This window comes from Aquarana catesbeiana, linkage group LG13 (genome assembly GCF_042186555.1).
Source record: "Aquarana catesbeiana isolate 2022-GZ linkage group LG13, ASM4218655v1, whole genome shotgun sequence".
Classification (NCBI taxonomy): Eukaryota; Metazoa; Chordata; class Amphibia; order Anura; family Ranidae; genus Aquarana; species Aquarana catesbeiana.
This window is the reverse complement of record NC_133336.1, coordinates 87,508,278-87,532,204: the sequence shown is the minus strand read 5'-3', so window position 1 is coordinate 87,532,204 and position 23,927 is coordinate 87,508,278. Positions and strand designations below refer to the sequence as shown.

General features: G+C 42.5%; 1 protein-coding gene across 2 annotated transcripts in view; it reads right to left on the bottom strand.

Moving 5' to 3' along the window:
* Positions 1–23,927, bottom strand: part of SPTB (spectrin beta, erythrocytic) — a 233,340-nt gene that overhangs the window by 141,365 nt on the left and 68,048 nt on the right. For both annotated transcript variants that reach the window (XM_073609324.1, XM_073609325.1), the window contains 9 exons: positions 20,918–21,074; positions 19,841–19,992; positions 16,751–16,924; positions 16,480–16,568; positions 14,974–15,054; positions 7,443–7,558; positions 1,874–1,986; positions 1,383–1,570; positions 955–1,072 (listed from right to left, as the gene is read on the bottom strand). In XM_073609324.1, the coding sequence (XP_073465425.1) occupies positions 955–1,072; positions 1,383–1,570; positions 1,874–1,986; positions 7,443–7,558; positions 14,974–15,054; positions 16,480–16,568; positions 16,751–16,924; positions 19,841–19,992; positions 20,918–21,062 (1,176 nt within the window). In that variant the 5' untranslated portion in view covers positions 21,063–21,074. The remainder of the gene's footprint in view (positions 1–954; positions 1,073–1,382; positions 1,571–1,873; positions 1,987–7,442; positions 7,559–14,973; positions 15,055–16,479; positions 16,569–16,750; positions 16,925–19,840; positions 19,993–20,917; positions 21,075–23,927) is intronic.

The following is a 23,927-nucleotide window of genomic DNA, read 5'->3' as shown; positions in this document are numbered from 1 at the left end:
GAGGTGACGCCTGCAGAGCAGCCTTGTGTGTCAAGCCAGGGACCGAGCAGCTTGAGAAGTATCGGGAGTGCCAAACAAGGGACCCAGCAGAGAGGCGGGGGTGAGGCTTGAGGAAGATACCACTGTGAAGATTGGAGGAGCTTAAGGGATTCAGTAGCAGTGAATCAGAGGGTCTAGTGAGAGACCGGGAGCTCAGTGTATGGAAGAACTACAAGGAGAAGTTGTAGTGAAGGTGAAAGAACTGTTACGTTTTGTGTTAGGAACTGTTAAAAACTGTTGCCATAAGAGACAGCATTCCTGCACGTGCAGATGTGGCTTCTTGCTGGAGACCTTTCCCTGCACGGCTGTCCTCCTATTGAAGTCTTGGAGTCTGCTAATCGAACTTGCAACTATTCAAGGGTGTCCTGGCTCTAACCCTCTTTTCCTCAAAAAATACAAAAAGAACTGTTAAGAGAAATAAAACCTCTTTTGCATCCAAGAAGTGTCTGGCGCCCAATAACTTTATCCACCTTGCACCCACAATGCCTCACAACCCACCACATACAGAAGGATGTCAACTATTTCTGGCCTTGGAGGTTCTCATTAGACTGAAGGAGGCCAGAGACCTTGCTACATGTGTTACTCTCACTTGTGGCATAGTAATTAAATAATATTTTGAGGACAATGGAATATGCATACTGCATACATACTAAGTAGGCTGAGGTTTTTTTTTTAACTACACCCTTTTAAGCCCCATCCCCCAATGTTAGCACAATTTGGCCACACCCACAATTCGGCACAATAGCTTTTTTTGTAGGGGAGTGTTAAAAAACTGATCGTCCCGGAGTGCCAGACATTCAACAAATCCGTTGACATTTAAAACAGTAAAGATATATCAATTTCATATGTTTGTTTAGCGGTTTTCCTGGAGGTCGACTTTAATTTTTTTCATTTTTTTTATAGATTATAACATACCCTGTTGATGTCGGACACCAGCTGACCATCTCGTGGTACATATACCCTTTGTTTATTCTCCCTCATTCTGGATTGTATAGTGAACAGCTGGACTTCTAGGTCACCCTTTTCTTTAAATCTGTGGATTGGACAATATTTTTAACCCCAAGAATATTTTCTTGTGCTGTATGTAAATAACAGCAGTTGCACATATCAAAGTAAAATCTAAGAAAATACAATGTTCATCACAATCAATTTCTAACATACAATGTAATATATGATTTAGAATACTAATGACATAGAAAAGAAAATTTGTGGCAATTGTTAGTTCATTATTAAATAATCACCCGCTGTCAGCAAATCAGTAGACACCCTGATAGCTTCCAGAGCAGACTGAAAGATTTCTCTGTTACCTAGGTTCTGTCTAGGAACTACTCTATTTTGCTTACTTTTTAGGCTTCTCTGTAGTTCTGTATGTACTAAATGACTGTAGTTGTTGTTGGACTCCCAGTAAAGAATTAGCAAACTTCCAGTTGGTGAGGGCAATAATTGTTTGCTCAATCCATGTCAGCAGATCTGAAGTCAGTCTTCCATAGTCATATATCATCTTTTCTGTGTCAATGGCGTTATCCAGAACCTTGAAGAGAAACATATGCAATGTAATGCAATCTTAATGAATTATAGTCCTTCCAATGTCAAATAGACAAATAGGTTATTTTATTAGGAGATAGTCAGTCTTTGGCTAGTAACAGTGGTGGCATCAAGGAGGTCTTTGGGACTCACACTGTGACCAATTCATGGGCTACTATAGTAATAAAAAATGCAACAGTGAGCAATCAGCTATTTAAAAAAAAATGTAGTCCTTTAATTTGATAAATTGGATGACATTATGACAGATTCTCATTCAAAATTCTGTGTAATGAAAGAGACCTTGCCTCACCTTGCCAATTCTTTTTCCTTCCACGGCCAAAACCTTCATCTTGGAAAAATAGTGATAAAATGCTACTACATATGTGATAATGGATTTCTCATCTGGATTTTCAGTGAACACATCTGTAAAAAAATAATACAAGCACTGGCTTATTACCAGTGGCACACAAATAATACATGAGCATGTAAAAGCATCAACATGGTTTCCCTTGCAAAATTAGGCAACTTCATGCCAGGGTAAGTCACAATTTTCATGAAATAAATGGAAGTTTTGATTGAATTGATATTTCTCCCTTCTGCATCTCTTCCCTGAGTGCCCCATTTGTGCCTGCCTTATTCTCTATTATGTCATGGTGTTGGCTACTACTACAGAGTAATGCTACCTGAAGTATTCATTTTAAGATCTAGTCATAAAGATGCAATTGACATAGCGGGGTTGATTTAATAAAATTGGGGAATGCAAAATCTAGTGCAGCTATGCATGTTAGCCAATAAGCTTCTAACTTCAGCTTGTCCAATTAAGCTTTGACAAAAAATGGAAGCTGATTGGTTTCTTTGCAAAGCTGCACCAGGTTTTGCTCTCTCCAGTTTTAGTAAATCAACCGCAGTGTCCCTTTCTTATTTAATAGATTGACTCTCAGTGGTGCTCCCAAAACAGCCATTTATAATCCCTGATGTTGTTTGAGACCCCTGTGTAGTAGCTTAAAGCCCAATTCCACTTAAGACGTTCGTATTTATTATAAAGTGAAAAGGGGCTAGAACTTGCCAGTGTTTAAATGTTATCCCCATCAGAGTGATTGTTCTAAGGAATTTTAACCACTTGACCTCAGGAAGATTTACCCCCCTTCATGACCAGGCCATTTTTTGTGATACCGTGTTACGTTAAATGACAACTGCGCTGTCATGCAACTCTGTACCCAAATAAGAATGTCCTTTTTTCCCCCCACAAATAGAGCTTTCTTTTGGTGGTATTTGATCACCTCTGCCTTTTTTAAAAAAAATAAAAGATTGACAATTTTGAAAAAAAAAAACAATATTTTTTTACTTTCTACTATAAAATATATCCAATAAAAAATGTAAAAAAATCTAATTTCTTCATACATTTGGGTCAATATGTATTCTGCTACATATTTTTGGTAAAAAAAATCCCAATAAGCGTATATTGATTGGTTTGTGCAAAATTTATAGCATCTACAAACTGTGGGATATTTTTATTTATTTATTTTACTAGTAATGATGGCAATCAGCGACTTATAGTGGGACTGCGATATTGTGGCGGACATTCTGACACTAACTGACACTTTTTACACTTTTTGGGGACCAGTGACACTAATACAGTGTTCAGTTCTAAAAAATATGCACTGTCACTGTACTAATGACACTGGCTGAGAAGGGGTTAACATCAGGGGTGATCAAAGGATTTGTGTGTCTAGCCAGTGTTTTACTACGCTCTGTCTGCTTTGCAGGGACACAAATTCCATCCCTTCCCTCCTGTCAGAACAGCTATCTGCCTTGTTTACATAGGCAGATCGCCATTCTGCCTCTCTGCCTAACGATCGGCTCGTACCAGCAGACATCGGGTACTGTGCACCCACCGATTGGCTTCTGCTGTGTGTAATCACAGAGAAAGTGATCCGCTGGCAGCGCATCTGCACACCCCCACACTTCTTTTCTAGTAGGTCTGAAATGCCTTCTGCATTACACATACTGAATATTCATATGTGTGACCCCCTTTCCATTGATAATGTAATACCCACTCTTCTATCCTTTCAGCACTCTACTCAAAATAAAAAAAAAGCTTTGCCTGAGGTTGAGCTTTAGGTAGTATAACCCAACACAGGGTATATTATAACAGCAAACATCTACTAGTGGCAAACTCCAGCTGTAATGTTATGTATAACATGGCACATATATGATATCAATAAAGTTTAGCTCTGGGAATAAAAATGAGTGTTATGAGTGTTTACGAGCATTTCGCAATACGAGCTATTATTTTTTAAAAATCCTGACTCGGTTTGCGAGCGTTGTCTTGGAAGACGAGCAGGATTCAAGCCTCTGGGTTAAGCATTTGGCCAGAGGTGTGGGGGGACCGGTGACACTCTGAGCCACTCCCTTCCTGAGTGTCTCTGAGTGCATCCAAATGGCTCCGAGTGGTGTCTGAGTGTTTCCGAGTGTCTCCGGTGCCCCCCCACCTCTGGCCACATGCGGTACTGCATACAATAGCAGTCACCGTGGAACGAATTATCAGAGGACTATGGGGAAACTTGCTTTGATATATGAGTGCTTTGGATTACAAGCATTCTCTTGGAACAAATGATGCTAGTAATCCAAGGTACCACTGTACAAGAGATTTTATTGTGTCAATTGTAGGGTGGCAGCTAAAAGCTATAAGCTGTTCAACTAGTGTGGAAAAAGGACAAATACTGGGACTGTTATGAATTCTCGCAAAAGTAAAACATGGCATGCTAATAAAGGGTTGCCGTGCATTACTATTGTACAGGTATAGATCAGGGGTCTACAAGCTGTGGCCCATGGGCAAGATTTTATCCAGCCTCTGATGTAAGGTGGTCCCTAATGTAAGAGCAATGGTGTACCAAGTGGGGGGCTGGCCACTCCGGGTGCCACACACTGGAGGGGTGTCAGGCCGGCACCCCTCCCCCATCCGCGACTGAAGCGGTGACAGCCCTGCGGGTGGGTTTAGGCAGGAGCACAGTGACAGGCAGGTAAGAGCAGGGAGAGGCAGTGGCGTTGCAAGGGGGGGCGGGTTGACACCACTCCACCAACCATCCCCCTCTCTCACTGCCGCAGGCTGTCTGAGCAGTCCCGGATGTCACAGGCACAGCCGAGCAGAGTGAAGCCACCCCCCTCCTTTCTGTTTATGTATACACAGGGGGAGGAGACCTGCTGTGCATGTGCCATGGTTATCTGAGGTACTGAATGGAGGGGGTCTGCACTGAAGGGGGGATCTGCACTGAAGGGGGGTCTGCACTAAAGGGAGGGGGTCTGCACTAAAGGGGGGTCTGCACTGAAGGGAGGGGGTCTGCGCTGAAGGGGGATCTGCACTAAAGGGAGGGGGTCTGCACTGAAGGGGGTCTGCACTAAATGGAGGGGGTCTGCACTAAAGGGAGGGAGTCTGCACTGAAGGGGGGGTTTGCACTGAAGGGGGGTCTGCACTGAAGAGAGGGGGTCTGCACTGAAGGGGGGGTCTGCACTGTAGGAGGGGATCTGCACTGAAGAGAGGGGGTCTGCAATGAAGAGAGGGGGTCTGCACTGAAGGGAGGGGTCTGCACTGAAGGGGGGGTCTACATTGAAGGGGTCTGCACTGAAGGGGGTCTGCACTGAAGGGAGGGGGTCTGCACTGAAGGGGGGTGGTCTGCACTGAAGGGGGGACTGCACTGAAGGGGGGTCTGTGTAACATGCAGGGGGTCCAGAGCTGTGGGGGAGGTATAATGTATAGGGGTATAATGTATAAGGTGCTGTGTAATGTAAAGGGGTGCAAGGGGCTGTGTAATGTAAAGGGGTCCAGAGGTGCAGGGTGCTGTGTAATGTAAAGGGGTCCAGAGGTGCAGGGTACTGTGTAATGTAAAGTAGTCCAGAGATGCAGGGTGCTGTGTAATGTAAAGGGTCCAGAGGTGCAGGGTGCTGTGTAAGTATAGGGGTCCAGAGGTGCAGGGTGCTGTGTAATGTAAAGGGGTGCAGGGGGCTGTGTAATGTAAAGGGGTCCAGAGATGCAGGGTGCTATGTAATTTAAAGGGATCGGGAGATGCAGGGTGCTGCGTAATGTAAAGGGGTCCAGAGATGCAGGGTGCTGTGTAATGTAAAGGGGTCCAGAGGTGCAGGGTGCTGTGTAATGTAAAGGGGTCCAGTGATGCAGGGTGCTGTGTAATGTAAAGGGGTCCAGTGATGCAGGGTGCTGTGTAATGTAAAGGGGTCCAGAGGTGCAGGGGGCTGTGTAATGTAAAGGGGTGCAGGAGGCTGTGTAATGTAAAGGCGTCCAGAGGTGCAGGGTGCTGTGTAATGTAAAGGGATGCAGGGGGCTGTGTAATGTAAAGGGGTCCAGAGGTGCAGGGTGCTGTGTAATGTAAAGGGGTGCAGAGGGCTGTGTAATGTAAAGGGGTCCAGAGATGCAGGGCACTGTGTAATGTAAAGGGGTCCAGTGATGCAGCTGTGGAGAGGGGGTACACAGTAGTGACAAAGAGATATTGGGGTATGCAGGGGGCACAGTGGGGTGTTTTTACATTTTAACGTGGGGGGTGCCAGATATGGGATCCACCCCGGGTGCCAAATGCTCTAGGTACGCCCCTGTTTAAGAGGGAACGCTGATGATGACCCTGATATAAGAGGGAATCTAAAGGGCACTCTCATGTAAGGGAGGACTCTGCTGGGGACCTTAATATTTAAGGGAGGACTCTGATGGGGACTGTCGCAGTGGTTAGCACAGTGACTAGGTGATTAGCTCTTCTGCCTAGCAGCAGTAGGGTCATGGCTTTGAATCACACTACCAGCATGGAGTTTGCATGTTTTCTCTGTGCCTGTGTGGGTTTCCTCCGAGTACTCTGGTTTCCTCCAACACTTCAAAGACATGCTGGTAGGTTAATTGGATCCTGTCTAAATTGGCCCTAGTATGTGTATGCATAAATGTGAGTTAGGGATCTTAGTTCGTAAGCTCCTTGAGGGCAGGGACACCTTATGAATGTACAATATGTATGTATTTAGCACTGTGTAAATTGAGGGAGGTATGTAAGTACCTGAAATAAATGTAAGAGGGGGGCTCTGAATTAAGGTTGCCACTTCATCCCTTTAAAATCAAACACATATTAATGAATCAGGTTTTGTGGCTGATTAAGGTGGTAATTAAATTCACTTGGTGCCTTATCTGCATTAAATTAGCCTCAGAACCTTTGTAATTCATATGTGTTGGAATTTAAAGGGATGAAATGGCAACCCTACTCTGAATAGGTCCCACATATAAGGGGGGCTCTCATATGTGCAAGTTTATTTGGAATTTCTTTGTATGTTTTACTGAAGTTTTTTTCTGTTGCATCATATCATGTAATTACTCAAAAAGCTCAAGGTTAAACTTATTAAGTAATTTAAATCTGATTCATTCATTTATAAAACATACTTTTGTTATGCAAATATCTGTAAAACATATGATGTGGCCCTTGCACTGTAAAGTTTGGGGACCCCTGGTATAGATGACTGCTGTCCTTAGCAGTGTCTTTAAAATCAGTATTTACGGAGTGGTTCTTGTATTTTTAGCACCACATACATTTCCTGTCTTTATTGCTGCTAACAGTGATACAAATAACATGGCAATGAGGAGTGTATGAAAATCATCTGGAACTATAAACAAGCAAACTAATTCACTGATCCGGCAATATCTTTTTTAGCAAATTAGAAATTTCTATTTATCTGGATATGTGTATGGATATTTGCCCTATCTCTGCAGTCATACAATTTCTAAATCCCAGTGACTTGTTACTATATAGCAAGTTGTCTATTTGGAAGAGAGTGACTGATACTTGTGAAACTATAAAATGAAGACAATAAAGGCTAAACTGTTTAATGAAACTTACCCTCCGGATCAAGCAGCTGCGTTATACCGAGCTGTCTGTCAGCTACTGTAAAGGCATTTTCCAGATTATGTTTAGCATTTGATTTCTTCAGCTTTTCAAAATTGATGAGATCTGGCCTAGAAAAGGAAACACCAGCATGGTCAGTGTACGACATACTGTGCCTGGCAGCTGGATTTTTGGTGCCCATTGTATCTTATATATACAGAGGTTATTTGTAGTGTTTGATAACCTTGGGAACTAACATAACACAGAATACCTTGACAAATACAGTATAGTGCATAACTCTCTTTATTGGGTCCTGGCACTGTGCTCATATATGTCTAGGAAAGATACCAGCTCTGCTTCAGGCCATTTTTATAAATAAGCAATAACTGAACAATGAAATATGGATTTGGAACATATATATTTCTTAACCTCCCTGGTGGTATTATTACATCAGGTTTTTGATGCTGAAAGCGGTACATTGTTTCACATGGAAATTTTGGCATTTTATATTGTAGGCCTGTAATTCTTAGGAATAACGCACTTAAATCTGTCTAAACAAGAGTCTAGTAGACATCCTGGGTATGAAAAAGTTTGAAACACAAAATCATAAATTATAATATAATAAATAACTATAAATAATTATCAAAAATAATAATATAATAAAATGTATTCAATAATGTAATCAACTCAAAAACACTGTAATTTGCTCAGTTGCAGAATCGTCGCTGTCGTCACTTTCAGTGTCTGATGACGAATTTCCCCACAAATCACTATTTGTGGGGAAAAATAGTGTTCTAATTTACTATCGCTGTTTTCTAGCTGGTCTATGGACATTCTCCAGTTTCCAGGCAGAAAGAACAGTATATATAATATAAAACTGCATGCAGGGCACTGGACAAAGCATTGGGGACAAAAGGGCGGAAATAATTCGATACAGTAATGTAATCTCTAAGATTACAGTGTACTGTATGTATTCTGTTTTTTGCACTTTTTGAATTTCCCGCCGGGCTCCATCTCCGTGTGTCACGCCACTCGCAGGGAACGGAGCCCGGCATACAGAGCATCGGGCGGAAGACACAGCCACCGTACACAGCGGGGGGGACATCGCAGGATCCTGGGGACAAGGTAAGTAAGTTTCCCTGGATACTGCGTTTCAGCCCTGAGTGTGACTCGGGGTTACTTCTCTTGGTATGGAAAATTCACCCCGAGCCACACTCGGGAAAGTTAATGTGTTAATCTGTTTGACCAGCCAGAATGTTTATTTAGACAGAGTGAGGCAATATTATAATCCCTACAGGCTCATGGAGCAATTACCTGCGAATGATCGGCCCTTAATGCAGACCCTCTGCGTCCAGGGTCAATCATTCCCGTGTAATTCCTGCGCCATTACATGTGAGCAACCACAAATAGCCTTGCATTACAAACTTACTAACTGATATATCATCATGGATGTCCCACCACTTTCTTAAACTAAATCTCTCTAAAACCAAGCTAATAATATACCCCCAGCCCGTGCCCCCCTCCATGACATTTCCATCAAGGTCAATAATGCAACCATCAATCCTTCCCCTCATGCCACGGTACTAGGTGTAATTCTAGACTCTGACCTGTCCTTTCAGCCCCAAATCCAATCATTGTCAAAAGCTTGTGGACTTCACCTCGGTAACATCTCTAAAATGTACCCCTTTTAACTAATGAAACTTCCAAGCTACCCATTCACTCCCTTGTTATCTCTCGTCTTGACTATTGCTATTGACTATTAACTCCCTTCTCATAGGCCTACCTTTCCATAGGCTATCCCCTCTTCAGTCTATCATGAATGCTAGACACATGTACACTGCTCAGGCAATTAGTGAGACTAGTGACAGCTGTGGGTACTCACCTCGGCTCGCCACCGTGGATACAAATGAAGGCTGAAAGGAAATGGTGGTACACCACAGACAAGGTCAAATTCTTGAACGTCGTTTATTTGTCACCAAGCCAGACATGAACATAAGACAGGTTGACGCGTTTCACACAAGTCACTCGTGCTTATCATAGCTCATGAATGCTGCTGCCAGATTCATCTACCTTACCAACCACTCAGTGTCTGCCACCCCCTCTCTGCCAATCACTACACTGGCTTCCGATCGCCCCAAAATAAATTCAAAATACTAACAATATAAAAAAACATTCAGAACTCTATCCCGAGCTACATCACCAATCTTGTCTCCAAATATCACTCAAACCATCCTCTCCACTCCTCTCAAGACCTCCTACTCTCAAGCTCCCTTGTCTCCTCCTCCCATGCTCGTCTCCAGGACTTCTCCAGAGCCTCTCCCATCCTCTGAAACTCTCTACCTCAATTTGTCCAGCTATCTCCTACTCTGGCTGCCTTCAAGCGATCCCTGAAAACTCATCTCTTCAGGGAAGCTTCTCACGCCTCCAACTAATCTTTTATCACTTCTTTCATCAGCTCATTCCCCGAATCCCCACAGTTACAACCTTTTGTACCACTTGCCCTATCCTATTTAAATTGTAAGCTCTTTTGAGCTTAGACCTCTTAAACGTCTTGTATTTTATTGTTTTGTAACTGTACTGTCTCCCTTTTATATGGTAAAGCACTGCATAAACTGTTGGGGCTAAATAAATCCTGTATAATGATAATAATAAAATAGCTGCAGAAGCTGTCAGCCTCCTATTCCTTTCAATGGGGCTCCTGCCCTAAGCTAAACGCTGGGGACCCCCGCTGGGTCTCTGGCATCTAATCACTAACAGCCCCATTCGCAAGTATAAATGGAGCCTTATGGAGTTGATTTACCTAAGTCAAAAATGTTAGTGCACAGTAATTTGCCCCAGAACTTAATGAATAAGGTGAAGATCTGCTGGCTTCTTCTTGCATGTGATTGGGTATTCTTTGAAAAGTGAAACTTCACTAAATTCACTAAGCTGTAGGGATAATTCTCTTGCATAGTGCAACTTCCCCTGCAAAGTGAACAGCCTAGTAAATCAATTCCTATGTGTCTACATCATACGGAGTGATAATAATAATATAGATTACACAAGCAAGGCCCTGAATCTTTCCATTGCATCCTGGACTTTTTCCCTGACTGTCTTCTAACCAGTCTCAGCTGAGGCAGATAGATGATGTGAGTTCTTCATTCCAAGAGATCCTGCCTCAGGCCCTTTAGCTACCTCATGCTACAGTATGCATTGGTAAAGCCGTGTAGAGAGGAGGGATTTGTTTTGTTTCCCTGCTATGCAAAGCAACAGAACAGACACAGTTCAAGTTTGTATGGCTTATACAGTAACAAATGCAGAGAGGCAGTAAAAGTCAAGTCTTTCTTGTTCAAAGGTAAGACTTGAAAGTGGCCTGGAAATGGCCAAACACAGGAATATTTTCCTTTATCTTCTATAGAGCAAACCTGTGCTTTGTCCATTTAGGTCATTGGTGTCCAACCTTTTGACCTTCCTGGGCCACATTGGAAGAAATGGGATTGTGTTGGGCCACACATAAAATACACTAATAATAGGATAGCTGATGAGCAGAAAAAGTCGGGCAGATCACGAGTAGGGATGAGCCGAACACCCCCCTGTTCGGTTCGCACCAGAACATGCGAACAGGAAAAAAGTTCGTTCGAACATGCGAACACCGTTAAAGTCTATGGGACACGAACATGAATAATCAAAAGTGCTAATTTTCAAGGCTTATATGCAAGTTATTGTCATAAAAAGTGTTTGGGGACCTGGGTCCTGCCCCAGGGGACATGGATCAATGCAAAAAAAAGTTTTAAAAACGGCCGTTTTTTCAGGAGCAGTGATTTTAATAATGCTTAAAGTCAAACAATAAAAGTGTAATATCCCTTTAAATTTCGTACCTGGGGGGTGTCTATAGTGTGCCTGTAAAGGGGCGCATGTTTCCTGTGTTTAGAACAGTCTGACAGCAAAATGACATTTTGAAGGAAAAAACTCATTTAAAACTACCCGCGGCTATTGCATTGCCGACAATACACATAGAAGTTCATTGATAAAAACGGCATGGGAATTCCCCAAAGGGGAACCCCGAACCAAAATTAAAAAAAAAAAATGACGTGGGGGTCCCCCTAAATTCCATACCAGGCCCTTCAGGTCTGGTATGGATATTAAGGAGAACCCCGGCCAAAATTAAAAAAAAAAAAATGACGTGGGGTTCCCCCTAAATTCCATACCAGACCCTTCAGGTCTAGTATGGATTTTAAGGGGAACCCCGCGCCAAAAAAAAAAAAAAAAACGGCGTGGGGTCCCCCCAAAAATCCATACCAGACCCTTATCCGAGCACGCAACCTGGCAGGCCGCAGGAAAAGAGGGGGGGACAAGAGTGCGGCCCCCCTCCCTCCTGAACCGTACCAGGCCACATGCCCTCAACATTGGGAGGGTGCTTTGGGGTAGCCCCCCAAAACACCTTGTCCCCATGTTGATGAGGACAAGGGCCTCATCCCCACAACCCTGGCCGGTGGTTGTGGGGGTCTGCGGGCGGGGGGCTTATCGGAATCTAGAAGCCCCCTTTAACAAGGTGACCCCCAGATCCCGGCCCTCCCCCCTGTGTGAAATGGTAAGGGGGTACATAAGTACCCCTACCATTTCACGAAAAAAGTGTCAAAAATGTTAAAAATGACAAGAGACAGTTTTTGACAATTCCTTTATTTAAATGCTTCTTCTTTCTTCTATCTTGCTTCATCTTCTGGTTCTTCTGGCTCTTCTGGTTCTTCTGGTTCTTCCTCCGGCGTTCTCGTCCAGCATCTCCTCCGCGGCGTCTTCTGTCTTCTTCTCCTCGGGCCGCTCCGCACCCATGGCATGGGGGGGAGGCTCCCGCTCTTCTCTTCTTCTCTTCTTCTTTTCTTCTTTTCTTCTTTTCTTCTCTTCTTCTCTTCTTCTTCATTTTCTTCCCCGGGCCGCTCCGCAATCCATGCTGACATGGAGGGAGGCTCCGGCTGTGTGACGGCGCTCCTCGTCTGACAGTTCTTAAATAACGGGGGGCGGGGCCACCCGGTGACCCCGCCCCTCTCTGACGCACGGTGAATTGACGGGACTTCCCTGTGGCATTCCCCGTGACGTCACAGGGAAGTCCCGTCAATTCACCGTGCGTCAGAGGGGGGCGGGGTCACCGGGTGGCCCCGCCCCCCCGTTATTTAAGAACTGTCAGACGAGGAGCGCCGTCACACAGCGGGAGCCTCCCTCCATGTCAGCATGGATTGCAGAGCGGCCCGGGGAAGAAAATGAAGAAGAAGAGAAGAAGAGAAGAAAAGAAGAAAAGAAGAAAAGAAGAAGAGAAGAAGAGAAGAGCGGGAGCCTCCCCCCCATGCCATGGGTGCGGAGCGGCCCGAGGAGAAGAAGACAGAAGACGCCGCGGAGGAGATGCTGGACGAGAACGCCGGAGGAAGAACCAGAAGAACCAGAAGAGCCAGAAGAACCAGAAGATGAAGCAAGATAGAAGAAAGAAGAAGCATTTAAATAAAGGAATTGTCAAAAACTGTCTCTTGTCATTTTTAACATTTTTGACACTTTTTTCGTGAAATGGTAGGGGTACTTATGTACCCCCTTACCATTTCACACAGGGGGGGGGCCGGGATCTGGGGGTCACCTTGTTAAAGGGGGCTTCCAGATTCCGATAAGCCCCCCGCCCGCAGACCCCCACAACCACCGGCCAGGGTTGTGGGGATGAGGCCCTTGTCCTCATCAACATGGGGACAAGGTGTTTTGGGGGGCTACCCCAAAGCACCCTCCCAATGTTGAGGGCATGTGGCCTGGTACGGTTCAGGAGGGAGGGGGGGCCGCACTCTTGTCCCCCCCTCTTTTCCTGCGGCCTGCCAGGTTGCGTGCTCGGATAAGGGTCTGGTATGGATTTTTGGGGGGACCCCACGCCGTTTTTTTTTTTTTTTTTGGCGCGGGGTTCCCCTTAAAATCCATACTAGACCTGAAGGGTCTGGTATGGAATTTAGGGGGAACCCCACGTCATTTTTTTTTTAAAATTTTGGCCGGGGTTCCCCTTAATATCCATACCAGACCTGAAGGGCCTGGTATGGAATTTAGGGGGACCCCCACGTCATTTTTTTTTTTTAATTTTGGTTCGGGGTTCCCCTTTGGGGAATTCCCATGCCGTTTTTATCAATGAACTTCTATGTGTATTGTCGGCAATGCAATAGCCGCGGGTAGTTTTAAATTAGTTTTTTCCTTCAAAATGTCATTTTGCTGTCAGACTGTTCTAAACACAGGAAACATGCGCCCCTTTACAGGCACACTATAGACACCCCCCAGGTACGAAATTTAAAGGGATATTACACTTTTATTGATTGACTTTAAGTATTATTAAAATCACTGCTCCTGAAAAAACGGCCGTTTTTAAAACTTTTTTTTGCATTGATCCATGTCCCCTGGGGCAGGACCCAGGTCCCCAAACACTTTTTATGACAATAACTTGCATATTAGCCTTTAAAATTAGCACTTTTGATTTCTCCCATAGACTTTTAAAGGGTGTTCCGCGGCATTCGAATTTGCCGCGAACACCCCAAATTGTTCGCTGTTCGGTGAACTTGCGAACAGCCAATGTTCGAGTCGAACATGAGTTCGACTCGAACTCGAAGCTCATCCCTAATCACGAGTAAAAGATAATTAACCTATCTGAGTAATAAAACTTCAATTTTTTAATAATATTTTTTATTATAAATGTAAAAGAGGGCAACATAAAACAAGTGTGATATTGACACTGCTTTTGATAAACTAATTCATCAATATCTGGTTTGATGGATGTAGTAGCAATTCTCAATGAATTCTCAAGGTCCTCATCAGATATTTTGGTTCCAATCTTGCCCTTCATATGCAGTAACCTTGAAAATAGTTGCTCACATATATAGGTACTGCCATTTTTTTTCTTTGGGGAGATAAAACTTATAAAAGTCCAGTAAAGAGACACATTTTTCTTTTGCCACATGTGTTTGCTAAATGATAGGGAATTTTTACAAATTTTTACCCAAAAAAATCAACATTTTTAAGTAGTTTAAAATTTTGTGTTGGCCCGCATTCAGAGCCGTCTTGGGCCACAGGTTGGACACCGCCGATTTAGGGCAAAGCAAAAAGTTTGCTTATACACCACCGCCCATTACCAGCAGTATATACCTTTTCTCTGCCGCTCAGTTCAGCACTGGGAGCTGAAGGAAAAACACAGCACACTGGGTATGGAGAAATATTGGACCCACCTATATGGATTCAAATTAATCCATGGGGAGGCTATTGCTTTGTATGAGCTACAACTCCAGCAACTCGTAAATTACACAGGAAATTCTTTGCTCTCGCTAGCTGAACTAAACAGCAGGGGAATGAAAGGAAGATCATTTTATGTGTCTGTGGAGGCCTGCATTAAACCCAACCTATTGCATTGCCCAGCATGAGCAAAGCACAAATTAATTAATAGACATTAGGACAGCACAAGGTTTGTTTCTTTCAGAAGAGCACTTGTAGGTTTTATAGTTTTACCATAGTTTTTTATTTGGTCAGTGTAGATAGTTGACTTTTGGACATGGCAATATCTTACCTGTGTTTGTGAATGAGGGCATTGAAAGCTAAGCCATCTTTCCAGCAGGATGTAAAGTTGGTGACATTCACATTTGGATATCTAAAAGTATAGATTTACATGGAAATTAGTTAGAAGGAAAAAAAAGATATGGATATAAAAAAATGTGATTGCCACTATTTATTGTTTCTCCCCAATCCAGTGCTTTCATATAGATACAACTCGGCCCACAGCATCTTGGGGGCTGCACAATGGACATTGGCTTATAATTGGAAATCATCTAATATTCCCCTTAAACAAATTATCACCAGAGTTGATTCCATGTTGGAACATGTGTATTACCTTATTTTTGACTCTCTTCCAAATTACCAAGCTAAGCGGGAACCATGGCTAACTCATAGTCATCTTCTTTAGGGTCGCTTTTATACTGGTCAAATCACTGATCTTATTTGGCATTCAAGACTTATATTTAGCTTTAGTTTATCTGGCACTGGTCTGTCATCACTTGCTGATTTAACATATATTATGCTAATTTCATCCATTATTATTGTGCATCAACTATTGACCATGTGCTACTATTTTACTATATTTTGTATGATGTAAGCATTCTGATAAAAGCTTTTTGTAAATGAAAAATGTCATTGCAATGCTTGTACTAAAAAGCCCTGTTGGAAATAAATTCTGTTTTTATAATCTGCTTTGTTTTAAGGCAAAATCAATAAAGCACCACTTATGGTATAGGATAAATACCCTAGCATAAGTAAAAAACTGTGATCAGCCAACTGTCAAACAATTTTATTTGGCAGGTTTTAAGTTTTAACTGAAATTATTTATTGTGATAGCATTTTCAGTTAAATTGTGGTAGTATTTATTACTAATATAGTATACATTTTGCCCTAGTGTTAGAGTTTAGGCTCAAGTTAAGGATATTTGAGGGTAGGTTTAGGTTTAGTTAGAGGTTATGTTTGCAGTTATGTTGAAGCTTTGAGTTGGTATCTAACTATTATTGATATTAATATATAGATATATATATCTATATATTAAGATTAATATAGAATTATCATTTCATACCTATATTTACAACATTACGATCCTGACTTCGTATAACAATTAAGACAACTGGCATTTGGACTTTCATTGCAATAAACCTTGCCTGGAGTTGAATATCTTCAGTTATTTGGATGATGGACTACAGTGCAGCAAAAGTAGCCTCCAGGGCCTTGGCACCTGCTGATTGCAGGAAATTGAGGAGGATACAGGCCAGCCTGTAATCTGTGGAAGATGTTGGGTTCACCATACAATCTCTGTACAATTGATTTTAGATCTAAAAAAACTATGTAATATGAAGACCTAGCTAATCTAACCAATCAATTTGTATCCAATTTAGGCAAGCCCCTGTACTACATAGTTATTAGTAGATCTAAATGAGGTGGTACAAGCAGATTGTATAGTGTAGGGCTACCTTAAGTCACTTTGATGCTTGTGATGCCTAATAACATGTGAAACAGACAGTTTTCTGATACTCACCCAGCTGTCTTCATCTGACACCAGAGCAGCAAAGCGTCTTTAGCAGAACGAGTTTCACTACCTTTTGTCTCTACGATAATGTCTTGTATCTGCAAACATGAACCAAGTAATGGGTCAGCTAAATACTCATAAATGCTATTTTCAAATAATGTTTGTAACTGCTTATGATGACTCTCTTATTTTTTTGCCAAGCAAGAACAGTTTCTATTTGTTCACTGATTCTCTCAATTCAATAACTCCATAATTTGGGGTTTGGTAAAACAGGACATACCTGGAAACGTAATATGATGGTCCAGATGAGCCCTAGTATTAACCTTTGGTTACCATTTACAATGTCATGAGGGCCGATGTTTTCAAGATGGACTCTCTGTTCTTTGAGAAAATGGAGGGCTTTGTCTACATTTTCCAGACAGTGAATTCTCATTCTTCCCTTTGTCCTTCTCGGCTAAAATATGACACAGTGATCAAACATTGCATGTTTGTATTAACTAAAGTCACACATACTTGTATCAGAAAAATTGCAAAGGAAAACAGACAAATGTTTGTGTTTTTAAGCTGAACTCCAGGAAAACAGCTAAATACATCAATTAAATGAATATATATTGAAGTCAGTTTACCGATTTGAGATTTAAAAACCTTGTTAGGCAGCACAGCCAGCCTGGTGACCTGATTTATCTCTGTTGCAGTAATATACAACATAGCTAGATTACCAACCCGCCCCAGCCTGTGATTGGACAAAGAAGGCACAGCGAATGACTGTTGAGGACATCCCATACCTCTACTCTCTCCTCCTGTCAGTATATTCCTTGTCAGCACATAAGAATGCAGGATACCTGATCGGTCCAAAGTAATGCCCCTCCACTCCCAATCTTAGAGCTCCTGTGGAGTGAACTGTATATTTAGGGTGTACCATGAAACATGATCAGAGTCTGCAGCCCCTCAAACTGGCCACCCCCCCTCCTATAGAATCATGGGTTCTGTTCCCAGCAGGCTCCTGTCAAATTCACATTTTTATATGGCTCTTCCCACGCAGTTGGGTCGTTAATATGCAGAGATCTGTGAATGAAAAAAATACAAGTCCCACATGCCACTGTGGCAGAGGGAGTTGCAGTTCTCAATGGAGCACAAGTGCAGTGACGTCATTGCACTTATAATGCATTGATACTTCCTCCAAGTTCATATCTAAAGGTCTGTACCTCGAACAGGAGGAAGAGTCTGCAGTAGCCAGAGCACTACACTGACAATCCAGTGATCATGGTTACAATGCTCTGCAGCCTCTAATGCAAAAAAATAAAAAAATATTAAATGCACATTTTACAAAAGGCTGAATTCCACTTTAAAGTGTAACTTATAGCAGAATGACCTGTTTTTAAACCCAAGATAATTTCCTGGGAGAAAAAATTAGGGACAGATCTCCAATATCTTAGAAGACATTAGCCTGTTTTAAAAATGATAGGGTCTTAGGACCACTCTTGCCGGACCAAACTGTAGTTGTATACAGGGGAGCTCCAGGGCTTCATCATAAAATTGCTCCCAATGTGTTAGACCCCCCTAGAAATGTGTCCTTTTTTCTGTCAATGAAGGGTTTCTATCCCTGTCGTAAGTGTAACATGTGTAGGATTAATAGATTTAAGGGAAGAAGGGTGTCCACAGTAAGTTCCCTACTTATGAACATTCAAGTTGTGAACTTTCAGCATGTATGGAAGCAATCGTAAAAGCAGCGGTGATGTAGTGAGGACTACTAAGGTTACTTTCACACTGAGGGCGGGGGTCTGCAACAGGGACAACTTCATTGAACTCCTTGCAGTGCAACATAAGGAGATTACTAATGCAGACCTGATGGAAGTGGAGGCCTAGTGAAAGGATGAAGAGGAAAAAATAACGAACCAAAGAGAATCTGGCAAGAGGATTGTCTTTATTTGAGGAGGCGCTGTTAGGTTTTGAGGCACAGGACCCAAACGTAGAATGGTACACAAAGGTTGCAGCAGCTATTCAGAATGTCATCCAGTGTCATCATGTCATAAAGAAAAATGAGAGCTACAACCCAGACATCACTGGATCGTTTTTTCAAGAAGGTAGATAAAATCAAATTCAGCAAGGAACCATGCATTTATGGCATTTATGCAGACAGTATGAGAATGTAAATAAATTCAATATCACAGTGATCACATGATTGGGAGCCTGTCCCACTGGCTTACTATCATAAACAGTGGCCTAGGAGCTGTTGGTAACAGTGCAGGTCCAGTGTTCAGGGCATCAAGTGATTGCGCTCCCAGCACAGAACAGTGACTCTAGCTGTGAGCATATATGTGCCAGCTTGGCGTTAAAGAACTCACTGTGCAGTCACATATATATTTACAACCAGCGTTAAGGCTGGGTTCACATATATGCTAATTGAATGCGGGTTACCTCACATCCAATTAGCATGACAGGAGAGTGTGACCGGCTCACATTGGAGACAGTTCACACAGCTCCGGGGCGGCCGCGGTGTGCATTTGGAAAGGGTCCTGTGCATGTTCTGGCCCGATTCAGGTGCAAATTCAGGCAAAAATTTGCACCTGATTCTCGCCAGAATCGCTGTACAGAGAGGCAGCGGACCCCATGCTTTTGCAGAATATGTGAACGGAGCCTAAAGGGTTCAAAAGAGAGGACTGATGTATAGCAGCTATATATTTAGCATGGATGACATGGAAATGAAAGCATTTAAAATGTAATAGTTATGTTATAGTTAATAGTTAATAGTTAACGACTTTAAGGTAAATACTGCAATAATACCTTAAACTTAAATGTGCTTACTGACAATATACTATTCTTTCCCGTTAAAGCCCAATTGAACACTTATTTTAAATTTGCTAAATCCATTACAAGTCTTTCAAAATAAAAATGTGTTTAAAATCTTACAGTGTGTTTTCTTCAGAAACCAGCCACAGCTTGAATAGTAATGCCTCTCACCTTCCAGCATGCTGTAGAGAAGGGCCCTTGCTCTCTGTGTGGAAGCAGTGATCCCTTCGGACACCCCCTCTGCTGAGGCAGAGCCAAAAGCTCTCCAACCAGCAGGGAGCATGAGCTTTGCTGACTGCAGAGCTACAGGTCTGACTCAGTTGGGGGTATGCCTGACCTCTGCAGAGAGCCCACTGCTTTCCCATAGATGGCAAGTATACCAATCTTCAGATGCTGGCAATGAAAGGTGTTTCTTCTCAGGCTCAGCAGCTTTAGAAGGAAAACAAACTTTAAGACTTTGCTCACCTTTTGTTTTAATGCAACTGGAATGTATTTAGCTGATTCAAGTGGGATTTATTGTCAGTTTTGTACAATATTAATAAATCTATGATAAAATATGAAGGATGTGCTGCAAACGTACCAACTGCTCCCCTGAGAGTACTTCAAGTAATTTTATCAGCATTCGTCCATCTCTTAGGTCCAGGTAGAGATCTGAAATCCGACAACTCACAAAAGCAAGATGTGAGTTCACCCATTTTGTAAACGTCTTTTTTTGCACAGCTTCACGTTCATCTGAAATGCAAAACACATATTGACCTTACACTGGATTCTATCCAAAACCTTATTGGGACTGGAACCTCTGTCAGGTTTTCTTACTGTATGCATTCTTTCTTTGGAGATTTCCTCTAACATTCTGCTTTCAGAGACAGCTGGCAATAATACAGATGTCCCTACTCTTCCCCATGCCAATAAAAAATAAATTTATATCTGTCTTGCCCTGCTGTAGAGATTTCACCCTGTTGTGCTAATACAACAGAAAGTAAGACAAAATCTGATTTAGGCTTAGTTTACACTTGGGGTTGAGTGACAGTAAAAACACGTGGTTCAGATGCCTTTTTACCACCCCCCAACTGCTTTCCCCACTGTTGCTTTTGGTGGGCAGCACCATCCTCCAAATGCAACTTTCATTCATTCAAGTGAATGGGGCCACACCACAACTGCCCCGCGCTTCACCGCAGGTCGCACTTCAGAGGGCCAAAGCAAGTTTAAACGAGCCCAAGAGGAGGAATATATACAGTACATGGAAGGAAAACAAATGAACAGGATGTAGAGGCTGACAATTTTGTATTCTTTAAAGCTGAAGTAACGTGGATTGCCCTGTCTCTTGTGGAGCATAGCTGTAAAATATATCTTACCCATAAGAAGTATTGGTCATGTAGACAGAATTGGAAAAGGGCATACAAATACATCTATTCAGCCCTTCTTATTATGACACCAACCTAACAATACACTCCTATTTGCTCCCCTTTTTTGTCTCTTAGAAATACATACTGCACCATTGAATTTGTTTTATTATATCTGTTCAATAGATGCAAAAATGTACCTGTTGGTCCTGCCAGAAATCCAGTGAGCTAATAACTCCCTGCTCTAAAAAAACTTTAATATAGTTAGAAACATTTGGGGTAGAAACAATGTTTTATTAGTTAGCCAATCATACCTGCAAGGGCTTTAATCCTCGATCGCTCAAACATACGAGCAGAGCTGTTGTCATTGTCCAGGTCATCTTCAGTGGCTTCCCAGCGAGAGTTCACACAGCTATACTGCTGTTCAATTTCCAGATGATCAAAGTCTGTGGTTTGCATTTTCTTGTATTCCTAAAGAACAGAAACATACCAATTACCTATCAGCAATTGACCTTGTACAGTATATGAATATTCACATCTTAAAGTGGGCTCACACTAGAACTAATCTCCCCTTGCTCTGCTTCCTCCTCCCTCCCTTTAAACTGCATATCATAGGGGTGCACAGCCTGTTAAATTAGGGTGTGCACCTCAAAGCTCAAAACATGTATGTCTGTGTGCATGTGTATATATACTGATGTTGTCATTAGGGAAGCGGATGGTGTAGTAGTTTTTTTTTATTATTTATTTTTTTATTATTTTTTAAAATTTTATTTTTTTAACAGAGCCCTTCAGCATATCTGCGCATGCACCATAATGGCTGCATAGAGGGTGACAAAGGTTTGAAGAACATGGCTACAGTTCAGCTTTTTTGGGAATAAAAAATATTTTTAAAGTTTGTTAGTTGGGCATTTAAAAAAGATCATCTTTGTGTAAATGATCTAAGCAACATTTTTTATGTTTTCAATACTTTGCTTCCATGTATAATTTGTAATTATTTATGTACTTGAAGGCAGCCATATTTTCTCATTAGGTTCTGCTTCTTGCTGCACTGCTATGCAGAGGCATAATGATATCACTAAGCCACTGAAGGCTTCCTTTTTTCCTCTATTATACAAAACAAGTTTAATACAATAACAACAACAAAAGAGCAAACATGTAAAATCCATCTAAAAAATGTTTCCACTAATGTTTTTTTTTTTTTTTTTTTTAATGACATTTTTTTTTTTTTTTATTTTGGAGGTGAATGCTCCCAGATAAGCAGATCTTGCACTTTAATGCAAGGTACACTTTAAAGTGCACCTGTCTTCAAACCATGGACATTTACCCCTTGATGTTTGCAGGAACTGACCCTTTAAGCGGGCGTGTTGGCAGAGGCTAGTAGGAGGGGCACCTGTTCATTCTTTCACTCTGATGGGTAGTATAATGATGACATAATCAGGAACCCGTCCTACTGGCTACTGATCACCAGTAGTTGATCATGAAGTGTCAGTGATAGCATGGTTACAGTTCTGGGGGCACTGATTGAGCAATCCCAGAACACCACATTGATGCATATACAATATCTCACAAAAGTGAGTACACCCCTCACATTTTTGTAAATATTTTATTCTATCTTTTCATGTGACAACACTGAAGAAATTACACTTTGCTACAATGTAAAGTAGTGAGTGTACAGCTTGTATAACAATGTAAATTTGCTGTTCCCATCAAAATAACTCAACACACAGCCATTAATGTCTAAAACCAGTTCTCACTGACTACTGATCTTTAGTTCAGACCAAAAGCTGTCTTCGCAAGCTCGATCTTTGTGTTGGGAGCACGCAGTGAACATACTCTCAGCACAAAAACATTGGCTGCCTAGTGACGCATGTGTGTGGCATGTGTACGTTAAAGCCCACCCTTTTTCCAAACACATATGTTTTGGACGGTCGTAAAAGGGGATATGACACATGCAGATGGCTAATTAGAGCCATACTCTGCTTAGATCAGCAAATTTCTGCAGCAGGTAAGGCCAGGTGTTTCCAATCAGCCATGGACAGGAAGCCTGTACAAATCAATGACAGGCTGACGCTGTCCACAGCTATTTACATTTGATAACACTTGGATCGATTTCCTCATTTAGGGACAGATGTGCGCTACTGGATGCAATTAGTCTACTGGATGTTCACTTAAGAGAACTGACAGGCTGCCAAGATTTTGGCTTTGGCCAGGGAGCATGCAACCGCTCTCTTCTCTATGTCCGTCATTGAAACTGCATCTCCGATCACCACTCACAAGCGTATTGACAACACGCATTCACAGCACTAATCTATCAATCATAGCAGATAGGCAGATCTCAATTTTTATTTAGCTGTAGCCTGTCTGTGCTGCCTGTGCTTGTCAGCACACAAAGCAGCTGGATGTAACAGGGTAGTACTGGGGGGAGCCTGCACACAGTAGTACCTCCACTAAGGCAGCACTAGTGTAGCGCTGGTAGATTTTCCAATCTACCGCTTATATGTAAATTTAGTGGGTCATCTGGGCTGGACATAGTTCAGATTCAATCTATTGTTAGATTAGCCTCTGTTTCAGGTTGGCTGTGTTGCGTGCAGTTCCACATTCTGCCTGTGGGTGTTGTTGTCACCATGGGGCAGTGTTGGAAAGCAACAAGCTGAAGTATATGAGTGCTCTTCTGTCCTGTAGACAACTCGGCGGAGGTGGACCTTCGGGTTGCATTCTGGGAGAGAGTATTTATGGGACAGACGCCATGTTTCTGGGAGCTTTACCTCGTGGCCCTCCTGGCCTAAAGGTATGTGTTAGTGAGTTCTACCTCGCGGCCCTCCGGCCTGGAGGGTTGCGTTGCGGCAGCCGTGCGGATAGGCCCAGAAGCCTGTCTGGGGCCTGCTATCGCTGGGATGGTCCTGTGCTGTCTATCCTGCGGGAAGAAGCCGGACTTTTGGGAAGATCCAGGGGAGGACCCATCTTGGAAGGAACCGTGCAAGGCTGGTCTTAAGAAGGGCCTGGTGACCTGATTTGAGGACGCATCTTAAACTAATCTACCGCACAAGTACTGCCGGGTCAGCTTAAAGGTTCTGGTACTGTGTTTTGCTGTTCATCGAAAACTACTACATCCTGTGGCAGAGGATCGTACAGTTTTGTTTCACTCAAGTCTGTGGCAGAGACTTTTTGTTCGTGCTACGTTTTAGCTGCTAGGTTAGTGATAGAGACCTATCCGGCTGGGCAAAGATTTAATCCTGAACGGAGGATATATTCACCCTTGAGATTTCAATTCCTTAGTGCTACACCAAGAAAAGGTATTTGAACTTCCCTGCAACTCTTCTTCTA